At 38.0% G+C, this 27,298-nt stretch overlaps 1 protein-coding gene across 37 annotated transcripts in view; it reads left to right on the top strand.

Annotated features, from left to right (window-relative positions):
- Positions 1-27,298, top strand: part of CPEB1 (cytoplasmic polyadenylation element binding protein 1) — a 95,337-nt gene that overhangs the window by 13,517 nt on the left and 54,522 nt on the right. For 35 of the 37 annotated variants that reach the window (XM_072737396.1, XM_072737404.1, XM_026000512.2 and 32 more), the window contains exon 2: positions 5,228-5,402. The exons of the other annotated variants lie outside the window; for them this stretch is intronic. Coding sequence is in view for 12 of the 35 variants with exons in the window: in XM_072737383.1 (XP_072593484.1) it covers positions 5,228-5,402 (175 nt within the window). In the remaining 23 variants the exon portion in view is untranslated. The remainder of the gene's footprint in view (positions 1-5,227; positions 5,403-27,298) is intronic. 37 annotated transcript variants of the gene reach the window in all.

The raw sequence follows: 27,298 nt of genomic DNA, 5'->3' as shown, positions 1-27,298 counted from the left end.
TTAAGATTGGACAGGTAAAGGTCAAGGAGAAAATTAAACATAACGAAACATTTCTTAGCAATTGTAGAGTCAGTAAAGTTCAACCAGAAACTGACTTTGAATGGCCAGATTATTTAAATTCTTCCATAAAAGAAACCTGTCAGTTTCTCAGGTGAGTCTCTAGCATTTCCTAATCTTTGATCTGAATGACCTTTTTCTCAGTGGGTGTTTATAGAAGGGGGCTGTTCAAAGTTGTAGTCAAACAGCATCTTCAAAATCATGAGTATAAATGCTATAGATAGATTCTGTTCAGCTTTATTACTTACTATAAAAAGCAAATTGACAAAGTACATCTCTGAACCAGTTCTTTGGGGGCATCTAAGTATATCTGTTGGTATGTCTTTTTTTTTTTTTTTTTGAGTAATCTCTGTACCTAAGGTGGGGCTTGAACTTACAACCCCAAGATCAAGAGTTGTTTTACCAACTGAGCCAGCCAGGCAGGCGCCCTTCTGTTGGTATGTCTTAATTAAAAAACCTAAATGTTCAATATTAATGCTCTCATGTAAAAAACATCTAATTAGAAAATCTTATTCTCAGAAAAAATTTCAAGGGTGAATACAGTTTTGCTGGAGACTTAGTAGATGTTAGTCTGTGGACTTCAGGTTAAAACTCCCATCTGGAAGAATAAACTGTATATACTTCAGATAGTATTCCATAAATCTCTCAACTGACTTTTCATGAACATAGTAAATGGCTAGTAGGAATAGTCTTGAAGGGGTCTGCAATATAGGTGTTGTGTTTTTGACTAATGGCAAACTGAACTATTATCAACCCAGAGGTGGTAGACTTTGCATTCATTTATGACCATCAGATATCCACAGACCAGGATTTTGACCTAAAGCATGGCTGTCCCATCACCATGTTGATGCTGGGTTGTATGGTATCTGAAGGCAAGGCTTGGATTTCCAAATTAGGCAATTCTAGTATACAAATAAGTATAAAATTTGGGGATCTTAGTCTATAAGTAGAAAAACTTAGCTAGATGATATGGGTTCAGATTTTTAAAGAGTTAATGAGTGCTAGTTTCAAGCCACAAATGCAGAAAAACCTCCAGTTAGAAGTGCTAAACAAGTAAATGAGCTTCTTAGTGAACTTGACTGGGATGAGCCTATCCAGGCACTTCATAGATTTCTCATTACTACAGAGTCTGCAAAGTAGATGGTACTCCATTTTATACCTAAGACAACCAAAGCTCATAGCGGATACTTATATGGTAGAGTTAGTATTTATGCTTCGAGGGCTGTGTTCTTTCTGCTTTGTGAAACAGTGGTTCAGTTTGGGGAAGATTTTTTTCCCTTGTGGAAAAGGGGAATTCTGCCTTCTGAATATTGTCTCCCTCTGGCTCCCAGTTGAGAACTATTGCTGTAGGAGACCTGTGTGTCATGATAGGAATGTCAGCTCTTACCTGTTTGAAGAGCAGAACATAGAGACCTATAAAATAGCATGTATTAGCGAAGATTCCTCATGAACCATTCTTTCTGACAATGAGGAGGTACGAACTGGTTTTATCTTGACACCATTTTTAGCCAGTGACAGTAAGCATTACTGTTTCTCTTCTCTAGCATTGCGAAGTAATTTGCTCTTTTGATCCATGGTTCTCAATAGTATTAAGATTTGCATTCCAAGGCTCTGATTCTCTTAAAATCTCCTTTCCTGTCCATTGTGAAAGACCAAATAAAGGTTTAAAAAAACCTTTGCAAATGATCTCATTTTTAAGACAAAATATGCCAAAAATAATCAGGAAAGTTATTAGACAACAGTGGTATAACCAAGGGGGTTACTTTTTCTTTATGGTAAAAAAAAAAAAAAAAAAAAAAACATTGATGTGAACATAGTTGCAATAGAATATATAGAGTAATGGATGTGGACCAAAGGTTTATGTTTTGAAAATGAGAAACTGAATTCATTTAGCTGGAGAATTTGAAGGATCACTGAATTGTGGTGTTAGGTACACATTTTAGGCAGTTCAATTTATATCCAATCTTTAGTCCTTTTAATTAAGCTTTCTAAATGAAATGATTAGGAAAATTAGGCATGGAAGGGTCTGGGGTCTTCAAAGAAATAATAGGCTTGTGTCCTCAGTACATTTTCTCCTTTAATGAGCAAATAGTCTTGTTTTCAGGGACTCTTGTGGTGGCCTCTGACCCATTGGTGTACTAGTAATGATACTACTGCTAGTCCACATTTGTCTGTTTAGCATGTCATCGTGTGCCAGGTACTGTGCCAAGCCTGTTATGTGTATTCACAAAAAGCCATCTGAGGCATAGTATTAACTTTTATCCCTGTTTTGTACATAAGGAAGGTGGTAGATCTACCCCCCCCCCCGAAGTTGCTTGTTTTGATCCCCCCCCCCCTTCCAAACCATTGGTACTTAGTGATGTGATTAAGCAGTTTGGGGTGTCAATCGAATGTTCCATTTCCTTAAGTTCTAATTACCCAGAGTCTTACAGATAACTGGATTGGTGTACCTGAGAGGGAGGGAGGCATTCCAGACAGCATTTGCCTTGAGGTTCGAAGTTACGGTTTTTTTTTTTTTTAAGATTTATTTATTTATTTATTTATTTATTTATTTATTTACTTATTTATTTAAAATTTATTTATTTATTTATTTTAATTTTTTTATTTATTTATGATAGTCACAGAGAGATAGAGAGAGAGGCAGAGACACAGGCAGAGGGAGAAGCAGGCTCCATGCACCGGGAGCCCGACGTGGGATTCGATCCCGGGTCTCCAGGATCGCGCCCTGGGCCAAAGGCAGGCGCCAAACCGCTGCGCCACCCAGGGATCCCTATTTATTTATTTATGATAGTCACAGAGAGAGAGGCAGAGACACAGGCAGAAGGAGAAGCAGGCTTCATGCACCGGGAGCCCGACGTGGGATTTGATCCCGGGTCTCCAGGACCACGCCCCAGGCCAAAGGCAGGAGCTAAACCGCTGCGCCACCCAGGGATCCCCAAGATTTTATTTATTTATTCATGAGAGACACTGAGAGAGGCAGAGACATAGGCAGGGAGAAAAGCAGGCTCCATGCAGGGAACCTGATGGGGGACTTGATCTTGGGACTCCAGGATCACACCCTGGGCCGAAGGTAGGCGCTTAACTGCTGAGCCACCCAGGCATCCTTGGTATATGTTCCTAATGGGATTTGGAGTAGAGTTGGCCAGGCATATTTCTAAATTGGGTTTTTTTTCAGGCTGCTCAAGACGGTAAGATTCTTAGACCTTGCCCTCCTCCTGGGGAAGCCAGTTTCTCCCACAGGGTCTCTGGGCCTGCATCTTCCTTGGATGACTGTGTACTTTCCTCACTGGTTCTTCCTGTCCTCTTTCACATAGTTGCTTGAGATCTCCTGAGACTTACATACTGTGTACATACCTCCTCACCAGGATCTGAATACATAGATTTATAGCATATCTGAACTACTAAATAAAAATCAAAAAGTATTTGTGTGTTAAGAGGGGCCTTTTAAAATTTGGAAAGCTCTGGGGGTACCCAGGTGGCTCAGTGGGTTGAGTGTCTGCCTTTGATCAGGTTGTGATCCCGGGGATCGGGTCCCACATTGGGTTCCCCACAGAGAGCCTACTTTTCCCTCTGCCTTTGTTTCTGCCTCTCTCTGTGTCTCTCATGAATAAATAAATAAAATCTTGGGAAAAAAATTTGGAAAGCTCTGATTATATAGGAGACCATTCTAAATCCTTAAGCTGTCATGAGGCATTCTTTCCAGTTTGCTTTTTTTTTTTTTTAAAGGTTTTATTAATTTGAGAGAGCATATTCACAGGGTGAAGAGGGAGAAGCAGACTACTGAGCAGGGAGCCTGATGTGGGGGCTCGATCCCAGGACCCTGGGATCATGACCTGAGCTGAAGGCAGACCTCCCTCCAGTTTGCTCTCCTGCGAACCCCATACATTGCCATACTGGACCACTTTTGATAAAGCTCCTCTGTTCTCTTTGTGCTTCAGACTTCCTTCCTGTACTTTCAGGTACATTGTTGTCTTTGAGCCCCTTTGGCTGAGAGGACAATGTATGATCCCAGCAAACTATAACTTGTGTGGAGGCTGTTGACAGCCCGATCAGATCTTCGTTTCCTTTCTAGACTTCAGAAATCTCTTTTGGTTGAGTCTGTCTAATCTGCCTACCCTTCAGGTGCTTACTGTACATAGCAGACTGTTGGTTAATGTTGATGAGGCAGTGAGTGAATGAAGCATGTAGCCTTAAGACCTGAAGATTGGGACGCCTGGGTGGCTCAGCAGTTGGGTGTCTGCCTTCGGCCCAGGGCATGATCCTAGAGTCCCACGATCAAGTCCCACATCAGGCTCCCTGCATGGAGCCTGCTTCTCCCTCTGTCTCTGCCTCTCTCTCTCTCTCTCTCTCTCTCTCTTTTCTTTCTCAAGAATAAATAAATAAAAACTAAAAAAAAAAAACCTGAAGATTGATGGTAAATTCGTGCATCTTAGCCTTTGTGATGTTGCCTTAGTGAGGTTGAGAATCCTTAGAAATCTACAGTTGTGGAAGGACCCTTGTGTCTGTGGGTTTAACTGCTCTCAGTGGTGGCTCTCTGGGAGGCTTGGGGAAACAACCTTGTAGGACTGAGTATCCTGGTCATCCTCACAACTTGCAAAGGATGCCAGACTTCTCAAGAAGTTGAGAATGATATGGGACTCAAGTTTGTCCCTTTAAGGCTGTCCTGCAGAGTTGTTAAAACTGTCTCTGGCCATACTCATGCTTACCTGAATTTCAATAGGCTAAACATAGTCACTCAGCTTTTTAAAATTTTATTTTGAAGTGACCAGCTGTCTGATCCTAGGTTCTAGTTTCCTTACTTCGTCTGTTTTTTGTTTTCCCCAAGGTAACTGGGAATCCTAGAGCTTGATAAATTAGACTTTACTTAGAAATGACTGTCCGGCGGTATTTCATTGCTTACTATGTCAGGCATTGGATGTGATGAGTGAGAAAGAATGAAGAATCGTACCAAGATTCCTGTCAGAGACACCTGGTAGTGTTGTCTGCTGAGCTAGAGAATACTAAGGGAGCATTTTAATATATAGGCAAGAAACTTCAGTTCCTTGTTACTTTATCTCATAGTGTTGGTTTAGGAGGAAGGAGGGGTATTTATCGTAAAGGAGTATAGAGAAACCTAAGCATCTTTTCTTTGTCTAGGAAGAAAACCTAAATATCTTTTTTCTGTGTCTAGGAAGAAGAAGCTGGAAGGATAAAAGATTGTCGAGACAACCAGGAAGCACCTGCGCTCTCCACATGTAGCAATGCTAGTATCTTTCAAAGGATAAATGCCATATTGGATAATTCTCTGGATTTCAATAGAGTCTGCACTACACCCATAAACCGAGGAATTCATGATCATTTGCCAGGTGACTTAGACTTGAAAACTTGAGCAAATATTTTTGTATATACACTATGTATGTATGTAGAGCTGTTTCTGGGCAGCTTTCTCATGACCTGTGAAGAATGACTGAATCTTTGGTAATGCCCTTTTTTGTAGCTCACTTTGTGCATTGGGTTCTCTGGGTGAAGACAGCCTTTGATTTCTAATGCGCAAATCTATTTTATGACGCATATAAAGACTGGATTAAAAAAGGATAGGTCAAACATAGCAGGACTGTTTATATAGAGAATTATAATGGGAGTCATCCATATATAAATGTAGCCACATTTTAAAGGTTTTTTTTTAAAAGGGATGTTAATATTTTATCTAACATACAAAATATGTGACATATAATCAATATAAAAACTATAAATGGTATATCATTTTTTGTTAGTGCTAAAACTTCAATATATATATTTCACATTTACAATGCAGTTCAGTTGGAAATAATTGTGTTTCAGGTGCTTTGTCACCATGTGACTAGTGGCTGCTGTATTGGACAGTGCATTTCTTGAATATTTTAATTGCTTTTAACTACAAATGCAAGTCAATGAGCATTTAGTTTTGATGGTATGTAGGATACCCCCATAGGATAGTGGAGGGAGAAGGGAGCATCCCCTAAGATGATACTTCAGAAGGAGGCTTGGATGTCCTAACAAGTGTTGTTTCATAATCTTTCGTGGAAGTTGCAACATGTTGTAAAAATATTGATGGAATGTTTCTTGTTTGAGTTACTTTAGTTGAAAGTGAACATGTTTTTAATTTTTTTAATGTACTTTGAAGAAATTTGGCAGTAGTGGTGTCTGCAGAACAAGGACTGGTAATTGCTGTTTTTTCATCATAAATTCTTTGATTTGCTTCCTAACTTGATGTTGGAAATAGTTCTTATAAGGATACAGGTGTATGTGAACATAAAGTAGCTAAACGTCTGAGGGAGAGCTTTTATTACAAACAAGATTGACTTTTGGTAACTGTGGAATTTATAAACTCTTCTAACTGGAGAAGTGGTGGGTGGGTCCCAGACCACTGCAACAAAGCAAATATGGCAATGAAGGGAGCCAAAGGAATTCTTTGGTTTCCCAATACATAAGAAAATTATGCTTACACCATGCTGTAGTCGGTTAAGTGTGCAAAAGCACTATGTCTAAAAAATTGTACATACTTAAATACTTTATTGGTAGAAAATGTTAACCATCATTTGAACTTTCAGTAAGTTAGTCTTTTCACTGGTGGAAGGTCTTGCCTCCATGTTGATGGCCGCTGACTATCCAAGGAGGTGGTCACTGAAGGTGAGGTGGCTGTGGCAGCTTACTAAAATAAGACAACAATTAAGTTTGCCACAGATGGACTCTTTCTTTCAGGAATGAGTTCTCTATAGCAGGCAATGCTGTTTGATAGCATTTTACCCATGGTAGAACTTCTTTCAAAATTGGAGTCAATCTTGTGTTACAGATGAGAAAATTCTCCTCTAGGTTAGAGGACTTGTGAGACTACCTAGCTAGTCAGTAAGTGGCTGATCTCAGACTCAGACCAAAACCTGCGGTCTCAGTCCATGTTTGAGTGGCACCAAGGCTACTTCCTAACACGTGACTCCCACTAACACCACATCTTTAGGTACGTGCAGGTGTATTCCCAGCTTTGACTTTTTTTTTTTTTTTTAAAGATTTTGTTTAAGAGTGAGCACACGCTCCAGACAGCACAAGCAAGGGGAACAGCAGAGGGAGAGGGCGAAGCAGGCACTCGTGCTTGGTCTTGGTTTTATTTGGGCTTCAGTGGATGCTGTGACTATTGCAGGTCGGGTTTCTGCTGAGTCAAGTGCTTAATACATGGAGCCCTAGCCTTTGCGCCTAGATCATGCTGCCCTAACCTTAGGATGGCTTGCTTGGCTGTTGGGCCAAGAAGACATCAGTATTTTCTTCTGAGACATTTCTTCTGAGACATTCAACCATCCCTGGTTCCAGGGATGAAGACCTGGACATCTTTGGGAGACATCATTCAGCACTTACATTAAGTAATGCAGATCAACTCCACCTTGGACCTGTAGTTCAGGTCATTCCTTATAAAATCTAGCTTTAGATTCCACTTCTCTTACTATACACTTGGTCCCACTGCCACATTGACCAAATTCACCAGAAGTTCAACAGTAAATAGTTATGGAATGCATACTTCATGCAAATCACTGTTGTTAGGCTCCGGGGATTCCTGACTTTATGTGGTATCCTCAGAACCTGTTCTCCCTTCGTGGATGGGAAACAGAAGGAAAAAAACAAGCAGAGAAATAAGTAAAATAATGGCAAGTTTTAGTAAGTACTATGAACTAACATTTTGAGTCACCTAGGCCGGAACTCTCTTGGGAGGTATGTTTAAAATGGAGTTCTAAAGGAAGAGAAAGAGCTAGATCATGTAAAGAGTGTGGGTGAAAATGTTTCAGACGGAGAAGATTGGACTAAGGCTTTTGAGAGAGCTTGGCATGTTTGGGGCACTGAAGGAAGAGTAGGGAAGGAGGAGCACCTCATGATGGCTGCAGGGGTGATGGGGGTCAGAGTGTCGTGGGCTGTGCAAAGCCCCTGGAGGTTCCAGAGGTCCATGGCCAGTAATGTTAAAGGGCAGATTTGTCCTCCAAACTCTGTTACTCATTTCTCCAACAAAAAGGTGGAGGACAAAATGAAAGCCACACTGCTGAGCTTGGCAGCCTTCTGTGTTGGAGAAAATTAAGGTTGACTTGTCGTTTTTCTTGATGCTCAGACAGGGTTCCTGGCGTTGCTTCTCTGTTTGCTGCTGCAGCTTCTTTATAACTCTGCCTCAAAGATCACTTTTTTTGCTTTAAAAATCATCATGTTCTTTGACTTACTATGTTCAGATCTGAGTGTGTCTCCTTAGGAGTAATAATGAATATAGATAGGATTTATATAAAAGGATACTTAGAGCATTATTATGATGGTGAAAATTTGGAAAAGAAAAACACAAAAAACCTAAGTGTCTCCCAAGAGGAAAATATTTATATATTTTCAAGTATATTCAAGTGATGGAGTATTCTGTAGTTACTAGAATAATACCTTTTGAGAGTAGTATCTTTCTACATGTTTAGTTACATAAAAATCTGTATAACATGAAATTAAGATAAAATATTAATCATATATCTATATACGTATAGAGTCTCCATTTTGAGACCTAAAATTAACATAATAATATAAATACAGTGGAAAAAATTGTGGAGTCTATCCTCTCAAATCCTCTCTCTACCTTATTAGCAGCTAAGTGTTTGTAGTATTCTGTTTGTAGAATCCTTTGTTGTCATTTCAACAGTCTTCACAGCCTCCTCACTAGGAGTAGATCCTATCTCAAGAAACTACTTTCATTGCTTATCCACAAGAAGCAACTCCTCATCTGTTAAAGTTTGATCATGAGATTACAGCAGTTCAGTCCCATCGTTAGGTTCTACTTCTAATCCTGTTCTGCTGTTTCCACCACATCAGCAGTGCCTTCCTCCACTGACGTCATGAACTCCTCATTCATCTGTGAGGATTGGAATCCACTCCTTCCATGTTGATACTCTGACCACCTCTTGTGTATCATGAGTGTTCTTACTGTCATCCAGAATGGTAAATCCTTTCCAGAAGTTTTCCAGTTCACTTTATCCAGATCCATCAGAGGAAGCCCTGTCTATGACAGCTATAGCCCTTTGAAATATATTCAGTAATGACTTGAAAGCTGAAGTTACTTTTAGATCCATGGGCTGCAGAATGGATGTTGTGTGAGGTGTGCAAATATGAGTCTCATTGTATATCTCCCTCAGAGTTCTTGGGGGGCCAGGTGTGTTGTCAGTAGTAATATTTTTGCCAGGAATCTTCTGAGCAGTAGGTCTTAACAGTGGGCTTAAAATATTCAGGAAACTGTGTCCTACTAAACAGATGTGCTGTCATCCAGGCTTTGTTGTTCCACTGATTGAGCATAGGCAGAGAGATTTAGCATCATTCTTCAGGTCCCTAGGATTTTCAGGATGGCATGTTGAGCACAGTCTGAACTTCAGGTCAGCAGCTGCATTAGCCCCTAATAGTCCACCCATCCTTTGAAGCTTTGAAGCCGGGCACTGACTTCTCCTCTCTAGCTATGAAAGTCCTAGATGGCATCTTCTTCTGATAGAATGTTGTTTCGTCCACATTGAAAATCCATTGTTTAGTGGAGCCACCTTCACAAATGATCTCTACATCTTCTGGAGAACTTGCTGTCGCTTCTGCATCAGCCCTTGCTGCTTCACCTTGCAGTTTGATGTTACGGAGACACTGTCTTTCCTTAAGCCTCATGAGCCCACCTCTGCTAGCTTCAGACTTGTCTTCTACAGCCTTGTCCCCTCCCTCAGCCTACACAGAATTGAAGAGATTGAGGGCCTTGTTATGGATTCGGTTTTGGCTTCAAGAATATCGTGGCTGTTGGATCTTAAGACCATTAAGACTTTCTCCTTAGCAATAAAACTGTTTTCACTTTATCACTCATGTGTTCACTGGAGTAGCACTTCTAATGTCCTTCCAGAACTCATCCTTGGCGTTCCCAACTTGTCTAGGGTAAGAAACCTAGCTTTTGGTTTATCTTGACTTTTAACAGGCCTTCCTCCCTGAACTAATCATTTCTAACTTTTGATTTAAAGTGAGAGATGTGGGATTCTTCCTTTCACTTGGACACTTAGACACCTAGAGGCCATCATTGGGTTATTAATTGGCCTAATTTCAATATTACTGTACCTCAGGGAATGGGGAGGCCCAAGGAGGGGGGAGAGAATGGGAAATAGCTAGTTGGTGGAACACTCAGAACACACATAACATTTAGCAATTAAGTTTGCCATCTTGTGTGTGCATGGTTTGTGGTGTCCCCAAAACTATTACAGTGGTAACATCAAAGATTATGGATCATCATAACAAATACAATATTTCAAACTTATTATTATTGTGAGAATTACCAAGATGTGACTGAGACTCGAAGTGAGCAAATGCTGTTGGAAAAATGGCACTGATAGACTTGCTAGGGTCACCATAAATTTTCAATTCATAAAAAAATGCAGTATCTTCAATGTACAATAAAACAAGATATGCCAATATTTGCCTTTTTCAATGTATTATTACTATTTTTAAAAGATTTTATTTGAGCAAGAAAGTGCACACAAGCAGGAAGGAGAGGGAGAAGCAGTTACCTGCAAGCAGGGAGCCCAGTGTGGGACTTAATGATCCTGGGATCATGACCGAAATGCAGATGGTTGACCAACTGAGCAACCCAGGCGCCCCTCTATGTATTGTTATATTTATGATGTCTCCATATTAATATTTTAAGTCAAATCAGTGTGTTTTAATTGCTGTATAGTAGTAGTTTACAAAAATATCTATAATAATTATCTGATCCTATATTGGTAAATTATTTTTTGCTATTATAAATAGTATTTTGGTGAACATCCTTGTTTAGGTCTTCTTATGTGCATGTAACAAGAATTTCTTTAGCCTGTATAGCTAGAAGTGAATTGCAGAATGACTGGGGTTTATATTGTCTTCAAATTAAGTTACTGACTTCTTTCTCAAAGTGAATTTCTCTGTTTACAATCCAGCCAGGATTTCATGAGAGTCTTTTTTCCCCTACATTTTTGTAGACCCCAATTATTATTGTAATTCAAAATTCCGATCAGCCTTGGGTGTAAAACCTTCTTAATTTTGTTTTTGTGAAATATTTTCTACAGTTCAAAGACTACATAAGCATATATGATCTGGTATCAACCTAGGAAAGATCTCTAGAACCTGGCTCTCAGGGTTCTTTTATCCTGTTCCATTTGTTGTGTTTCTTGAGATTCCATTTTATATAATTAAAATCGTTGGCTTAGGTGAAATCATGCAGGAAATGCTGTTTTGCTACATAGCTGAACTGTTAAGCAGAATACTAAATTGAATATTATCTGCCTAGAAAAATCCTTCTCTTTTTTTCAAGAATGGCTTGGTTATCACCTCTGAAAAATTTCTCACGTTCTCTGCCTCTGTTAGATATGTAGCAAGATCATCCATGGCTATTTTACATTGTTCATTGACCCCACTGTGTGGTGTTCTAAATGTAAACATGTAGTCTCAAAACAGGGAAGATAAAGTATAGTTTTGAAGAAGCATATTCATTTTGCCCATTTCATAATAAATCTACACAAAAGTGTAGTAGCCTCTGGAAGATTAACTTGAACAGATCCTGGCCGTGGTTCTTACTTCCTCTAATCTTGGCTAACTCTCTAAGATTATGTTTCCTGAATTGTAACATGGGAGTAATAGCCATACTCATCTATAGGACTTGGGGGAGCTTGAATAAGGTATGTGTGTTGAATATGTATAATCATGCCCATAACTGTACTAATGCACTGTGTGGTGGTCCTGATTGTGACAGTGTGGATATATATAGAGTGCAGTTGTGAGAGAGCATTGCTTGAAGTCATTGTGTTTAAAAGTTGAATTCCTGGTTTCTGGCTTAGACTGTCAAGGACCAGTCTTAAACACCCTTGGATTCCCTCTGACATATAGGTGTCGTCATATAATTGTTTGGTATGTATGTTCTCACAAACTGTGTACTGAAGCTGAAAGAGGCCCTAATCTTCAAATAAGTTCTCTCCCCATATTCCATATTGATTAACTTCTAGGATTTTTCTTTTTTTATTGTAGCAAAAGAAAATCTACCATCTTAACCATTTTTAAGCACACAGTTTAGTGACATTATTTTTTTAATTTATTTATGATAGTCACACACACAGAGAGAGAGAGAGGCAGAGACATAGGCAGAAGGAGAAGCAGGCTTCATGCACCAGGAGCCCGACATGGGATTCGATCCCGGGTCTCCAGGATCGCACCCTGGGCCAAAGGCAGGCGCCAAACCGCTGCACCACCCAGGGATCCCCAGTTTAGTGACATTAAATACATGCATGTTGTTCAACCATTACCACCATTTATCCCTATAATTCTCATTCTATAAAGCTAGAAGTCTGTACATGTTGGATAATAACTCTCCATTCTCATCTCTCCACCCACTTCTGGCACCTGCCATTACACCTTAGATCTTTGATTTTGACTATTCTTAGTACCTCATGTATGTGGAGTCCTACAGTATTTGTCATTTGTGACTAGCTTATGTCACTTAGCATGATGTCCTCAAGGCTCAACCATGTTGTAGCATTTGTCAGAATTTCTTTTTAAGTCTGAATAATATTGTTATGTTGTATATATCCCATTTTGCTTATTTCACACATTGATGGATACTTGATTGCTTCCACATTTTAGCAGTGAATAATGCTGCTATAAACAGGAGTGTACAAATCTCTTCAAGACTCCTTCTGATTCTCCCAGGTATATACCAAAAGAGGTAGTTGCTAGATTACATGTTCTATTTTTAATTTTTTGAGGAATCCCTGTATTTGCCACAGTAACTATATCATTTACCTTCCCACACCCTCACAAACACTTATTTTCTCTTTTGTGTTTATATTATAGTACCATCCTAATGGGCATGAAGTGGTATCTTACTTAGTTTTGATCTGCATTTCCCTAATGATTTGAGATGTTTAGCACCTTTTCATGTGCTTATTACTTATTTGTACATCTCCTTTGGAGAAACATCTACTCAAGTCCTCTGTACATTTTTTAATCAGGTTGTTTAATTTTTGTTCTAGTTGCTGAATTTTACAGGTTCTCTGTATGTTACAGGTATTAATCTCTCATTTACATGTGATTTACAAATCCTTTCTCCAGGGGATCCCTGGGTGGCGCAGTGGTTTGGCGCCTGCCTTTGGCCCAGGGCGCGATCCTGGAGACCTGGGATCGAATCCCACATCAGGCTCCCGGTGCATGGAGCCTGCTTCTCCCTCTACCTATGTCTCTGCCTCTCACTCTTTCTCTCTCTGTGACTATCACAAATAAAAAAAACAAACAAAACAAACAAACAAAAAAAAAACAAATCCTTTCTCCTGTGGGATGCCTTTTTACTCTGGAGAGTGCCTTTTGGGGTACAAAATCTTAAAATTTTCATGAAATCTAATTTGACTTTTTTGTTTACTTGTGCCTTTGGTGTCATATACAAGAAAACATCGCGAAGTCCAGTGTCATGAAGCTTTTGTCCTGTGTTTTCTTCGAAGGTCTTAACATTTAGGTCCTTGATCATTTTGCATTAATTTTTGCATATGGTTTTAGATAAACCTCTAACTTTATTTGGATGTGTATATCCGGTTTTTCCAGCACTGTTTGTTGAAAAGGCTATCCTTTCACCATTGAATAGTTTTGACACTCTTGTCAAAAATCATTTGACCATATATGTAAGGATTTATTTCTGGGCTTTATATCCTAATGTATTACTTTATATGTCTGTCTTTATGCCAATACTACACTGTTTAGTTACTGTAGCTTTATAGTAGGTTTTGAAATAAGGAAGTGTGTCCTTCAACTTTTTTTTTTTCCCAAGATTGGTTATTCAGGGTCACTTGAGATTCCATATGAATTTTAGGATGGGGGGGGGGCAGCCCTGGTGGCACAGCGATTTGGCGCTGCCTGCAGCCTGGGGTGTGATCCTGGAGACCTGGGATTGAGTCCCACATCGGCCTTCCTGCATGGAGCCTGCTTCTCCCTCTGCCTGTGTCTCTGCCTCTCTCTCGCTCTCTATGAATAAATAAATAAATCTTTAAAAAAAATTTTAGGATGGGGTTTTCTTTACATATTTCAGATATTAATCCCTTATCAGACATGATTTTCAAATATTCTCCCATTTGATAGGTTACCTTTTCATTTTGTTGATGGTTAGAAGGTTTATAGTAACATATTCGCATGTGTTTATTTTTGCTGATGTTGTCTTTGCTTTTGGTGTCAGGTTTTTCTATTTTCTGTAACACTGTCATTGGGATTTTGATATGTATTACATTGAATGTGTAGTTTGCTTTGGGTAGTATTGACATTTTAACAATATTAAGTTCTCCAATCCATGTTTGTACATAGAATGTATTACCATTTATTTTGTCTTTATCAACAATTTAGGTTTCATTGCACAAGTCTTTTACTTCTTTGGTTAAGTCAGTTCCTAAGTATTTTATTCTTTTTAATGCTATTGTGTATGGAATAGTTTTTGTAATTTCCTTTTCAGATTGTTCATTGTATATAGAAATGCAGCTGATTTTTTTGTGTGTGTGTTGACTTTGTATCCTGATACTTTGCTGAATTTATTCTGATAGGTTTTCTGTGGACTCCTTATGGGTCTCAATATATAATCATGTCGTCTACAAACAGGAACAATTATACTTACTCCTTTGTAATTTGGATGCCTCTTATTTCTTTCTCTTGACTAAATAATTTTGGTAGAACTTCCATTATGTTGAATAGAAGTGTAAAAGTATGCATCCTTATCTTTTTCCCCTCTGATCTTAGAGGAAAAACTTTTAGTCCTACAGTTGAGTATTAAGTTTGCTGTGGGTTTTTTTTTTTTAATAAAAGGATTTTATTTGAGGGTAAGTTTCCTTTTATTCCTATTTTGTTGAGTGATTTTATCACAAAAGTATCTTCTCAGTTTTTCTGCATCATTTGAAATGGCCCTGTGGTTGGCTTTTCTTCCCTTCATTTTGTTCATGTGGCGTGTGTGTGTGTGTGTGTGTGTGTATACACACATATATATGTATGTATATGTATATATGTATATATATTTTTTATGTTGAGCTATCCTTGCATTCCAGGAACAAATCCTATTTGGCCACAGTGTGTAATTCTTTTGGTGCACTGTGGAAATTTGTTTGCTAGTATTTTAGTTCAAATTTTTAAAAAGATTTTATTTATTCATGAGAGAGGCAGAGACATAGGCAGAAGGAAAACCAGGCTCCCTGCAGGGGGCTGATGTGGGACTTGATCCCAGAACCCTGGGATCACAACCTGAGCCAAAGGCAGACACTCAACCACTGAGCCACTCAGGTGCCTCTCAATTTTTGTTTCTTTTTTTTTTTTTTTTTTTTTCAATTTTTGTTTCTGATCAGTGTTCATAAAGGATGTTGGTCTGTATAGGTTGCTTGTAGTGTCTTTGGTATCAGGATTATGCTGCTTTTATACAGTGAGCTGAGAGGTGTTCCCCCCTCTTCATTTTTTTGGGGAAAGTTTGGTATTAGTTATTTACATATTTAGTAGAGTTCACCAGTGAAGCCAATAGATCCAGGGCTTTTCTTTTTTGGGAGATTTTCTATCTCCTTACTAGTCTATTCAGATGGTCTATTTCTTTGTGATTTAGTCTTGGTAGGTTTTGTGTTTCGAGGAATTTGCCCATTTCATCTAGATTATTCAATTTTCTGGTGTGTACAGTTCATGGTACTCTCACAATCCTTTTTATTTATGTAGAATAGGTAGTACTGTTCCCACATTTGTTATTGATTTTACTAATCTGAACCTTCTTTTAGTTCATTTAGCTAAAGATTTGTCAATTTTGTTGATCTTTTCAAAGAACCAACTTCTGTTTTATTTTTTTGTCTTTTATGTTTATCTCTGCTCTTAATTCCCTTCTTTTGCTAGCTTTGGGCTTAGTTGGTTGTTCTTTTTACTTACTTTGTAAAGTTAGGTTGTTGATTTGAGATTTGTTTTTTGATGAGAATATTTATAGCTATAAATTTCCCTCTTTCCCTTTTGCTGTGTCCCATGGTTTTGGAATATTGTGCTTTCATTTTCATTTGTCTCTACGTATTTCCTAATTTCTTTGTGATTTCTACTTTGATTCATTGGTTGTTTAAAATGTTTTTAAAAAATGTTCAATTTCGGGATCCCTGGGTGGCGCAGCGGTTTGGCGCCTGCCTTTGGCCCAGGGCGCGATCCTGGAGACCCGGGATCGAATCCCACGTCGGGCTCCCGGTGCATGGAGCCTGCTTCTCCCTCTGCCTGTGTCTCTGCCTCTCTCTCTCTCTGTGACTATCATAAATAAAAATTAAAAAAAAAATTTAAAAAAAATGTTCAATTTCCACACTTTTGTGAATTTTCCTGTTTTTTTATTGATTTTTTTAGCACCATCTGTTGTAGTCAGAAAAGATACTTTGTATGATATATATCTTCTTAAATCTGTTGAGGCTTGATTTGTGGCCTAACATATGGTCTATCCAAGAAAATGCCCTGTGTGTACTTGAGAATGTGTATTCATTTTTGCTGGGTAAAATGTTCTGTATATATCTATCAGATCTAGTTTAATTATCTTTTCTGGTTCTTCTGTCTATTGTGAATGGGGTATTGAAATGTTGAACTCTTGTAGAACTGTTTCTCCTCAGTTCTGTCAGTATTTGTTTCATACCTTTTGATGGTCTGTCATTAGATGTGTAAATGTTTATAATTTTTCTGTCTTGATATATTGAACCTTATATTAATATACAACATTCTTCATCTCTTCTAGCCTATTTTGGTTTAAATCTGTTTTGTCTGTTATTAGTACAGCCACCCTGCTCCCTTTTGGTTACTATTTACATGGAATACATTTTCTGTCATTTCCCTTTTAACCTGTTTTGGTGTCTTTGTATCTTGAGTCCTTTGTAGACCTCGTATAGGTGGGTCATGTGTTTTTTATCCATTCTGCCAGTCTTTTTTAGAGTAGGCTCCATGCTGGGCATGAACTCCCAACACGGGATTTGAACTCAAAACCCTAGGATCGGGATCCCTGGGTGGCGCAGCGGTTTGGCGCCTGCCTTTGGCCCAGGGCGCGATCCTGGAGACCCGGGATCGAATCCCACATCGGGCTGCCGGTGCATGGAGCCTGCTTCTCCCTCTGCCTGTGTCTCTGCCTCTCTCTCTCACTGTGTGCCTATCATAAATAAATAAAAATTAAAAAAAAAAAACCCTAGGATCAAGACCTGAGCTGAAATCAAGAGTTGGATGCCTAACTGACTGAGCCACCCAGGCACCTCCAGTGTGTCTTTTGATTGAATAGTTTGGGGACTTCGGTCATTGTGTTGTTTCCTATATGCCTTACAGCTTTTTTGCTTCTCATTTCTTGCATTCATGTCTTCTTTTATGTTGATTTTTTTTTTTTGTAGTGAAATGTTTAAAACCCCTTTCTGGTTTCCTTTTGTATGTATCCTATAGCTTTTTTCTTTGTGGTTACTATGGGGTGTTATATTTGACATCATAAAGTTAGAACACTAATTTGGATTTAGACTAGCTTAATTTCAATAACATACAAAACCTCTGCTCCTTTACAAGTCTGTACTCTCCCCTTTCAGTTGTTGCAAGATTATATCTTTATGTAGAAAACAAGATTTGGGAGCACCTGGATGGCTCAGTCAGTTGAGCATCTGCCTTTGGCTAAGGTCATGATCCAGGGTCCTGGGATTGAGCCCCACGTTGGGCTTCCTGCTCATAGGGAGTCTGCTTCTCCCTCTCTTCCCCCACTTGTGTGTCTGTGTGTATATGCTCTCTCTCTCTCTTTCTCTCTCTCTCTCAAATCTTAAAAAAAAAAAAAGATTTGGAATTACAAACCAGAGTTACAGTCATATTAGCTTTTACGGTAATAATTTTTCTTTAAATGTAGTAATCTTTGAAATCACATGGGAAAAGGATAGTTATAAACTGTTGTTACAATGATACCTACTTAAAAAAAAATTCCAGAATAGTTAACCTGTAGTATTAGAGTAGTTTCAGGTGTACAGTATAGTGATTTAGCACTTTCATACATTACTCAGAGCTCATCCTGATAACTGTGATATTAATCTGCTTTATTTTCCCACCTACCTCCTATTGGACAACCATCAGTATGTTCTGTGTTTAAATGTCTGTTTTTTTGTTAGTCTCATTTTTTTTTCATTTTCTTAAATTCCACATATGAGTGGAATTATAAGGTCTTTGTCTTTGACTTTTTTTTTGCTTAGTGTTATACCCTCTAGTTCCATCCACATTGTTGCAAATGGCAAGATTTCATTCTTTTTATGGCTGAGTAGTATTTCATTGCAATGACACCTGCTTTTGTAATTGTCCATGTAGTTACTCTTGTGGTGATGTTCACTTCTCCATGTAGCTTCAGGTTACAGTTGAATGTACTTGCATTTCACCATGCAGAATGCCTTTGAGCATGTTTATAGGTCATATCTAATGGTCATGAACTTCAGCTTTCATTTGTCTGGATATGTCTTAATTTCTTTTAAAGATTTTTATTTATTTGAGAGGGAGGGGCAGAAAGTGCATGTGAGCACAGGCAGTGGGGAGGAGCAGGGGGAGGACGAGAGGAAGAAGTAGTAGACTCCCAGCTGAGTAGGGAGCTTGATGTGGGGCTTGATCCTGAGACTCCAGAATCATGACCTGAGCCAAAGGCAGATGCTTAACCGAAAGAGCCACCCAGGCACCCCAATTTCTCCCTCATTTTTGAAGGACAGTGGTTGTATTATAGGATTCTTAGTATGTATTTTTTTCATTTTAGCATTTTGTACTTACAGGCCCATAGTTTTCTGGCCTCAAATGTTTTTGATGAGATTCTGCTGACAATCTTGCTGAGCATCCTTGAATATGATGATTGGCTTCTCTCTTCCATGAAAGTGTGATTATACCATAACGTGGTGTGGGTTTCTGAGTTCATCTGACTTGGGATTATTTTGTGCTTCTTCAGTGTTCATACTCCATTTCATCACATTTCAGCAGTTTTAGGCCATTATTCCTTCAAATAGTCTCTCTGCTCTTTTTTCTCTGTTCTCCTGGGACTCCTACTGTATTAGTCTCCCTGATGGTGTCCCATGTCTGTCCCTGAGAAGCTGAAGTCTCTCAAATCTTTCTTCTTTGCCCTTGATCATTTCCATTGTCCTATCTTAAAGTTCACTGATTCTTCTCTCTGCTTAAATCTGCCTTTGAATCCCTTTAGTGAAATTTTCATTTCAGATATTGCACTATTTAGCTCCAGGTTTTTGTTTGTAGATTTTCTGTCTCTTCGTTGATCTTTGTTTTCGTGACTTCACATCTTCCTTTTATTCCTTTATCGTCTTTAAAACCACTGTTTTTAAAGTCTTTGTGTAGCAAAATTTCCAGTGTCTTTTCAAGGACAGTTCTTGATTTCTGTTCCTTTGAATAAGCCATACTTGTTTCTTTGTATGCCTTTCAATGTGTTGAACACTGGATTATAATGTAGTAATTCTGGAAAACAGATTCTTTGCCTTTCCCAGCATTTTCTGTTTTTTTTTAATGTTTCTGGACTTTTTTTCATTTTTTTTTTGTTTTGTTTTCCGTTTTTGTTTTTTGGTTGTTGTAGGCAGTTTCTGTGTGGAGGATCAGCCTGAGGTGTATGTTTATGCTTAGGTGTCTTCTCTGGTCTTTCTTGAGCCTTTAACTGGGCATATGCAGGCACTTTCTGATATTCTCTATATATGTGGTTGTCTTAGAGTGTCCTAGCCAGTGTCTGGCTCTTGTAGGGTGAAAAAGTGGAAAATGAAGGGGGGAAGTGGCACCTGCCCTTTCAGTCCCCTGGAAGCCATTTCACCTGGAGGGAGAGGGGAAATAGCAATGGCTGACTGTCTCTGTGCCAGCACTTCTATGGTCAGAAGCACCAATCCAGTGTTCAGAGCACATATCCCCAATATTTGGATGCCTGGGTCCTTGCTGGCCTTAACTCCTCCAGACTAAATACAGGCTGCTCCAGAACATGTGCACAGTTGGTGGCTGGGGTGAGGGATGGGTAGCTGCTGGTATGCTGGGATCTGAAATTGACCAATATTAATGCAGTTGACTCTCAGGTTTTCCCTTGGAAGTTGCAAGCCTTCAACAGACTCCAGAGTTCTGAAATAATTACATCATGGAGGCACCTGGGTGGCTGTCAATTTAACATCTGACTCTTGGCTCAGGTCATGATCTGAGGGTCATGAGATAAAGTGCTGCACCCGGCTCTGAGCTGGGTGTGGAGCCTGCTTAAGATTCTCTCTCCCCCTGCACCTCCCTCACCTGCTAATGCATGCTCTTCCTCTCGTTCTCAAAAAATTTTTTTATTTCTTATTTTTTTAAAGATTTATTTATTCATGAGAGACACAGAGAGGCAGAGACCCAGGCAGAGGGAGAAGCAGGTTCCTTGCAGGGAGCCTGATGCAGGGCTCTATCCTGGATCCCAGGATCATGACCTGAGCCAAAGGCAGGTGTCTAACTGCTGAGCCACCCAGGTGTCCCCCCCCAAAAAAGTTTTTTTTAATGAAATCATTATATTACAGGAGATCATGGTAGTATAATTTTGGTGCACTTTTTACACTTCTATCTTCCAAGAAGCCTCCTATCATCTAAGGTTTTAGTTTTATATGTTTATACATCACTTATTGCAACTTTACTTTTAGTAAGAAACCACTAAGTTTCTTAGATTGCCATTTCCCCCCCATTTTTGGACTAGTTTTCTTGGCTTTTCAAATCATTAAACATAGCATACATATACAGGAAATTGCTAAAACCATTGTTTTACTCTGATTATACAGTAAACACCCAGATAGCCCTTACCTAGATAAAAAAAAATAGAACATAAATGGGGCTCCTGGGTGGTTCAGTTGGTTAAGTGGCTGACTCTTGATTTTGGTTTGGGTCATGATCTCAGGGTCCTAGGATTGAGCTCTACATAGGGCTCCATGCTCAGCAGAGAGTCTGCTCTGCTTGAAGACTCTTTCTACTCCTCTCCTTGCTTGTGTGCTCTCTGTCTCTAAAATAAATCTTTTAAAAAAATGAAATATTACCAATACTGCAGAAGTTCCCCATGTTTTCTTTAATGATCATATCCCCTTTTCCCCCAGATAACCATTGCTTTCCTATGATTTTTGTCTGTATATTTCATCCCCATGCATATATCCCTAAAAAGCATTTACATTTTGAGCTTTATTCCATACTGTATTCTTTTATGGACGCCTTGCTTATGAAACCTATCTTTGTTGAATGCAACTATAGTTAAAATTGATGGATATATCTAGCATTATAAAATCTCCTAATTTATCAATTCTAATATTGAACATTTGGGTTTCTAGTTTTTTGCTGTTAAACAGTGGTGCCATGAACATTCTTGAGGGTAGGTCTGGTACACAAATTCTCTAATATCTAGGAATGAGTATCTTCAGAATGAATAAGTAATGCCCAGCCTTTCCCAAAGACGTTGTACCAGTTAACTTTTCCACCAGCAGAGAGTATTTTGGTGCTAGCTGCTTCACACCCTTACCGACTACTCTGACATTGTCAGTCTGTAATATGGAGCTGTGGGATCCCTGGGTGGCTCAGTGGTTTAGCGTCTGCCTTCGACCCAGGGTATGATCCTGGAGACCTGGGATCGAGTCCCACATCAAGCTCCCTGCATGGAGCCTGCTTCTCTCACTGCCTGTGTCTCTGCCTGCCCCTCTCTCTCTCTCTCTCTCTCTTTCTCATATAAATAAAATCTTTAAAAAAATGGAGCTGTTGTTATGGAATGTAATACCTCATGTGCTTTTAACTTTTGTATCTTCCTGATTTCACTGAGGTTCAGCATTTTCAGATCTTTATTGGTCATCTTGAGTAATTTTCTGCAACATGCTTAAGCAGGTTTTTGTGCCTTTTTTCGGTTGGGGGGAATCAGATTTGTAGGACATTATTGTGGAGTGGAGTCCTTTGTCAGATCTATGCACTGCTAGTATATCAAACTTTTGGCTATTGTCTTTTGATGAACATAAGTTAATTTTAAGATCTAATTTATTGAGCTTTTTCTGTACTGTCAGCATTTTCAAAGATTTAAGAAATCTTTTTCCTTTTTGAAGAAATGATATTTCTTGTGTTGTCTTTGAGAAGCTTTCTTAATTTTTTTGGATAATATCAATAATTTACTCTTAGGATCCTGTGGATTTTGTATATACAGTTATCTGCAAATTATGAATGTTTTATTCTTTCTTCCCAGTCCTTCTACCTTTTTCTCCGTAACTTATTTCAGTGGTTTAGATTACACAGTAGAGCATTGAATAGCAATGATAATAACAAGACTATCTTATTGCTAGTTTTGTGGAAGATGTTACAGGAATGGAAGTCTTCAGCATTTCTTTGTCTTAGCTGAAATTGAGATTTTTTTTTTTATCTAAGGAAATTCATTTTTCAGAGTTGGTGGAGTGTGTGTTTGTAAATTGTGAGTGAGTTTTTAATTCAATTTTTCTCAGTATTCATATGATCTTTCTCATTTATTATATAAACACAGGAATAAAAAAATAAAAATAAAAATAAAACACAAGAATAACTTTCAGAAAAGTTTGGTTTTACCAAAGTAAAACCAACCTGGCATTCCCAGAATAAACCCAATTTGATCGTAATATACTTTATTTAGTATATTGGTGAATTTGGTTTGCACATGTTTCCTTTAAGATTTTTGTATACATGCAGGTAATAATCTCTTCCATAAAATATCCTTGGTAACAAGGTTATGCTAGCCTCTTGAAATAAATTGGGAACTTTATTTTCCTGTTGTTTAGAAGAGCTTGTGTAAAATTTGCAGTGGCCTCCTTAAATTTTGATATAAATTACTGGTTAAGTCACCTGCACTTGCAGCATTTATATTACTTGGTGGGGGTTTTTTTTTTTTTTTTTTGAAGAAAGGTTTTAAATTATGTATTCAGTTATTCAGTTTCCTTTTTTTTTTATTCAGTTTTTTTTAATAGAATTATTCATACTTTTTCCTTTTGAGTTTTTCTAGGAATTTCTCCACTTTTAGAATTTCAAACTCCTTGGCATAGATTTATATATAATAGCCTCTTAAAGTTTTAGAATTATGAGTATTTTTTTAATTTAGATACAGCTGGGGACGCCTGGGTGGCTTGGCGGTTGAGCATCTGCCTTTGGCTTAGGGCATGAATCTGAGGTCCTGGGATCAAGTCCCACATCGGGCTCCCTACATGGAGTCTGCTTCTCCCTTTGCCTGTGTCTCTGCCTCTCTCTGTATGTCTCTCATGAATAAATAAAATCTTAAGCTGCAACTGATGTACAGCATACTAGTTTCAGGTGTACAGCATGATTTGATACTTGAACATCCTGCAAAATGATCACAGAAATCTAGTTAACCTCCATTGCCCTTTCCCCTGCTCATGATCTTTAACTTTTCCTCTTGAATAAATAAAATCTCTTAAAAAACTTTTATAATTTAGTGGTTTCAGTATATGTGCAAAATTGTGAAGCCATCAGCACTAATTCTAAAATCTTTTCATCACCCGAAAAAAGAAAACTGACACCCATTTGTCATGACTCCCCTCCCCTATTTACCCATTCCCTGGCAACTACTAATCTTTTGGTCTCTATGGATTTGCCTACCTTGGATATTTCATGTAAATGGAATGATGTAATATGCAGTCTTTGTTTGGCTTTCTTCACTTAGCATAGTATTTTCAACATGCATCCATATTTACTATAGATTAGTGTAGAATTCCTTTTTTTCTGGCTGAATAATATTCTGTTATATAGACATGTCAAATTTCCTTTATCCATTCATCACTTGGTGGACATTTGGGTAGTTTGGGTTTTTTTTTTTTCCTATTATGAATGATATTAAGAACATTTCCTTATGGAAGTTACATACCTAGGAATGAATTTTTGGATCATGTGGTATCTTGGTGTTTAACTTTTTGAGAAATCGCTGAACTGTTTTCCAAAGCAGCTGCGATAATTTTACAATGCTACCAGCAATGAGGATTTGGATTTTTCCATATCCTTATCAGTACTTTTTATTTTTTATTTATTTTTAAGATTTTATTTATTCATGAGAGATAAAGAGGCAGGGACCTAGGTAGAAGGAGAGCAGGCTCCTCAAGGGGAGCCTGAGTGGGACTTGCTCCCAGGACTCTGGGATCATCCCCTGAGCCAAAGGCAGATGCTCAACCGCTGAGTCGCCCAGGTGTTCCAGAACTTCTTATTTTTTAAATGGTTAGCCAAACTAATAGATGGTAAAGTGGTATTTGTATTTCATCATGGTTTTAATTTCTCTAATGATTAACCTATTCACTATGTATATTTTATTTGGGCAGATGTTTCTTTAAATCCTTGCTCATCTGAGAATTGGGTAGTGTTTTTTTTTTTTTCTTACCATTAAGCTGTAAGAGTTCTTTAAATACTAGATGTTAGACCCTTATCAGCTTTGATTTGCAAATATTTTGTCCATTTTGTAGATTGTCTCAGCTTTCTAGGTAGTGTCCTGTAGCACAAGGTTTTCTTGATTCGGTTATTACATTTAGCTCTTGGATTCATTTTTAGTTAATTTTTGCATATGGTGTGAGGTGTGAGTTTTAAATCTTTTTTTTTTTTCATGTAGATATTCAGTTATCCAAGAACTATTTGTTGGCAAGAGTATTATTTCCTCATTGAATAGTCTTAGCATCCTTGTAGAAAATCAGTTGACTAGAAAATTAGTAATGTATTTCTGAATTCTCAGTTCTGTTCCATTGATCTATGTCTATTCTTTAGGCAGTACCACACAGCCTTGATTATTGTAGCTTTGGGTAATAAGTTTTGAAGTCAGAGTGTGAGTCTTCCAACACAGATTGTTTTAGGCATTCATAGACACTCACAATTCCATATGAATTTTAAAATTGACCTGTCGAATTATGCAAAAAAGACAGGTCAGCCTTTGAATCTGTAGATCAATTTAGAAACTATTGCCATCATAATACTAAGTCTTTCAATCCATGAATATAAAGTGTCTTTCCACTTAATTTCTTTCAAGAATGTTTTGTAGTTTTCAGTGTACAGGTCTTGCACTGTATTTGTAAGTATGTTTATTCTGTTTTGATGCTGTTGTAAATTGTTTAATTTCATTTTCAGTTTATTTATTGGTAGTATATAAAAATATCATTGATTTTTGTTTGTTGATCTTGTACCCTGCCACATTACTGAACTCTTTTAGCTCTAATTGTTTTGGGTATGTGGATTCCTTAGGATTTTTTTAAGTCCAAGATTATGTCAGCTTTGAGTAGAGTTTAACCTTTTCCTTTCCAATCTGGGTGTTTTCTATTTCTTTTTCCTGCCTAGTTTCCCTGGCTAGAATATTTGTACAGTTTTTAATAAAAGTGACAAGAGTAGACATTCTTGTTTTGTTCCAGCTTTATGTGGAAAGCTTTCAGCCTTTGACCATTAGATATGATGCCAAATATGGGGTTTATTAGGAGCCCTATATCAGGTTGAAGTTGTTCCTTTCTATTGCTAGTTTATTGAATTTTGTTTCGATCATGAAAAGGTGTTTGATTTTGTGAAATACACAAAATCATGTGTCTGTTAAGATAATCCTGTAATTTTTGTCCTTCATTAATATGGTATATTTCACTGATTGAGTTTCATATGTTGAACCAACCTTGCATTCTTGAGAAAAATCTCATTTGGTCATGGTGTGTGCAATCCTTTTTATATACCATTGCATTGGGTTTGCTAGTATTTTATTGAGGATTTTTATGTTATGGTCGTGGACTTTTCTAATGGGAAGTTTTTGATCACTTGTTCAGGCTGTTTCTTCATTATAGAACCACTCAGACTGTTTCTTTTGGTTTTGGCAGTTTTTATAGGAATTTGTTCATTTCACCTAAGTTTTTAAATTTGGAGGTACAAATTTTCACCTTCTTATTTCTGTAGGGTTGGTAGTAATGTCCACACTTTCATTTCTGGCTTTAGTAATTTGATCTTTTATTTCATGGTCCATCTAGCTCAAGATTTGTTCATTTTGCAGATGTTTTCAAAGAACCAGCTATGGGTTTTGTTAATTTTTTTTTTAAGATTTATTTGAGGGAAAGTACAAGCAGGAGGGGTAGAGAGAGAGAAGGAAGGAGAATCTCAAGCAGGCTCCCTGCTGAGGGGGGAGCTCCACACAGGGCTCAATTCCAGGACCCTGAGACTGCAATCTGAGCCAAAACCAAGAGCTAGATACTCAACTGACTGTACCATTCAGGCACCCCATTATTGATTTTTCTCTATAGTTTTTCTAGTCTTTATTTCATTTATTTCACCTTTATGTGCTTTTTGGTGTTTTGCTTTTATTTCCCCTAGTTCCTTAAGGCAGCTTTAGGTTTTTGATTTAAGGTCTTTTTTTAAAGATTTATTTATTTATTCACGAGAGACCCAGACTGAGAGAGAGGCAGAGGGAGAAGCAGGCTCCTCAATCCCGTATCCTGGGATCAGACCTGAAACGAAGGCAGGCACCCAACCGCTGCAGGTATCCCAAGGTCTTTTTTAATATAGGCACTTACAGCTGTAACTTTTCTTACAAGTACTGCCATATATTTTAGTATGTTGCATTTTCATTCATCTCAAAGTATTTTCTAATTCTTTTTTTTAAGATTTTATTTATTTATTCATGAGAGACCCAGAGAGAGAGGCAGAGACACAGGCAGAGGGAGAAGCAGGCTCCATGCAGGGAGCCTGATGTGGGACTTGATCCTGGGATTCCAGAATCACACCCTAGGCCAAAGGCAGGCGCTAAATTGCTGAGCCATCCAGGTGTGTCCCATATTTTCTAATTCTTGTGATTTCATCTTTGATCTATTAATTATGTTAATTTCCACATATTTGTGAACTTTCCAGTTTTCTGTATTGATTGCTAATTCCATCGTGGTCAGAGAACATACTTTGATTTCAGTCTTTTAAAATTTATTTAGACTTGTTTTATTGCATTACATATGGTCTGGATTGTAAAATACTCAAAATTCACTTAAGATTGTGTATTCTGCTATTGTTGGAGTATTCTACAGATGTCTTTAGTTCTGGTTGGCTTATAGTATTCAAGTCTTCTGTTTTGTTGATCTGCCTTCTTGTTCTATTCATATTGAAAGTGAGGTATTTGTTTCTAATTACTGTGAATTTATGTTTTATCCCATCTGTTCTATTTTTACTTCATGTGTTTCAGTACTCTGTTCTTAGGTTCACCTATGTTTATAATTGTTACATCTTCTTCATGGATTAA

The sequence above is a fragment of the Vulpes vulpes genome, chromosome 14 (assembly GCF_048418805.1).
Source record: "Vulpes vulpes isolate BD-2025 chromosome 14, VulVul3, whole genome shotgun sequence".
Lineage (NCBI taxonomy): Eukaryota > Metazoa > Chordata > Mammalia > Carnivora > Canidae > Vulpes > Vulpes vulpes.
Note: the sequence above shows the minus strand (reverse complement) of the source record. Positions and strands in the feature narration are given on the sequence as shown.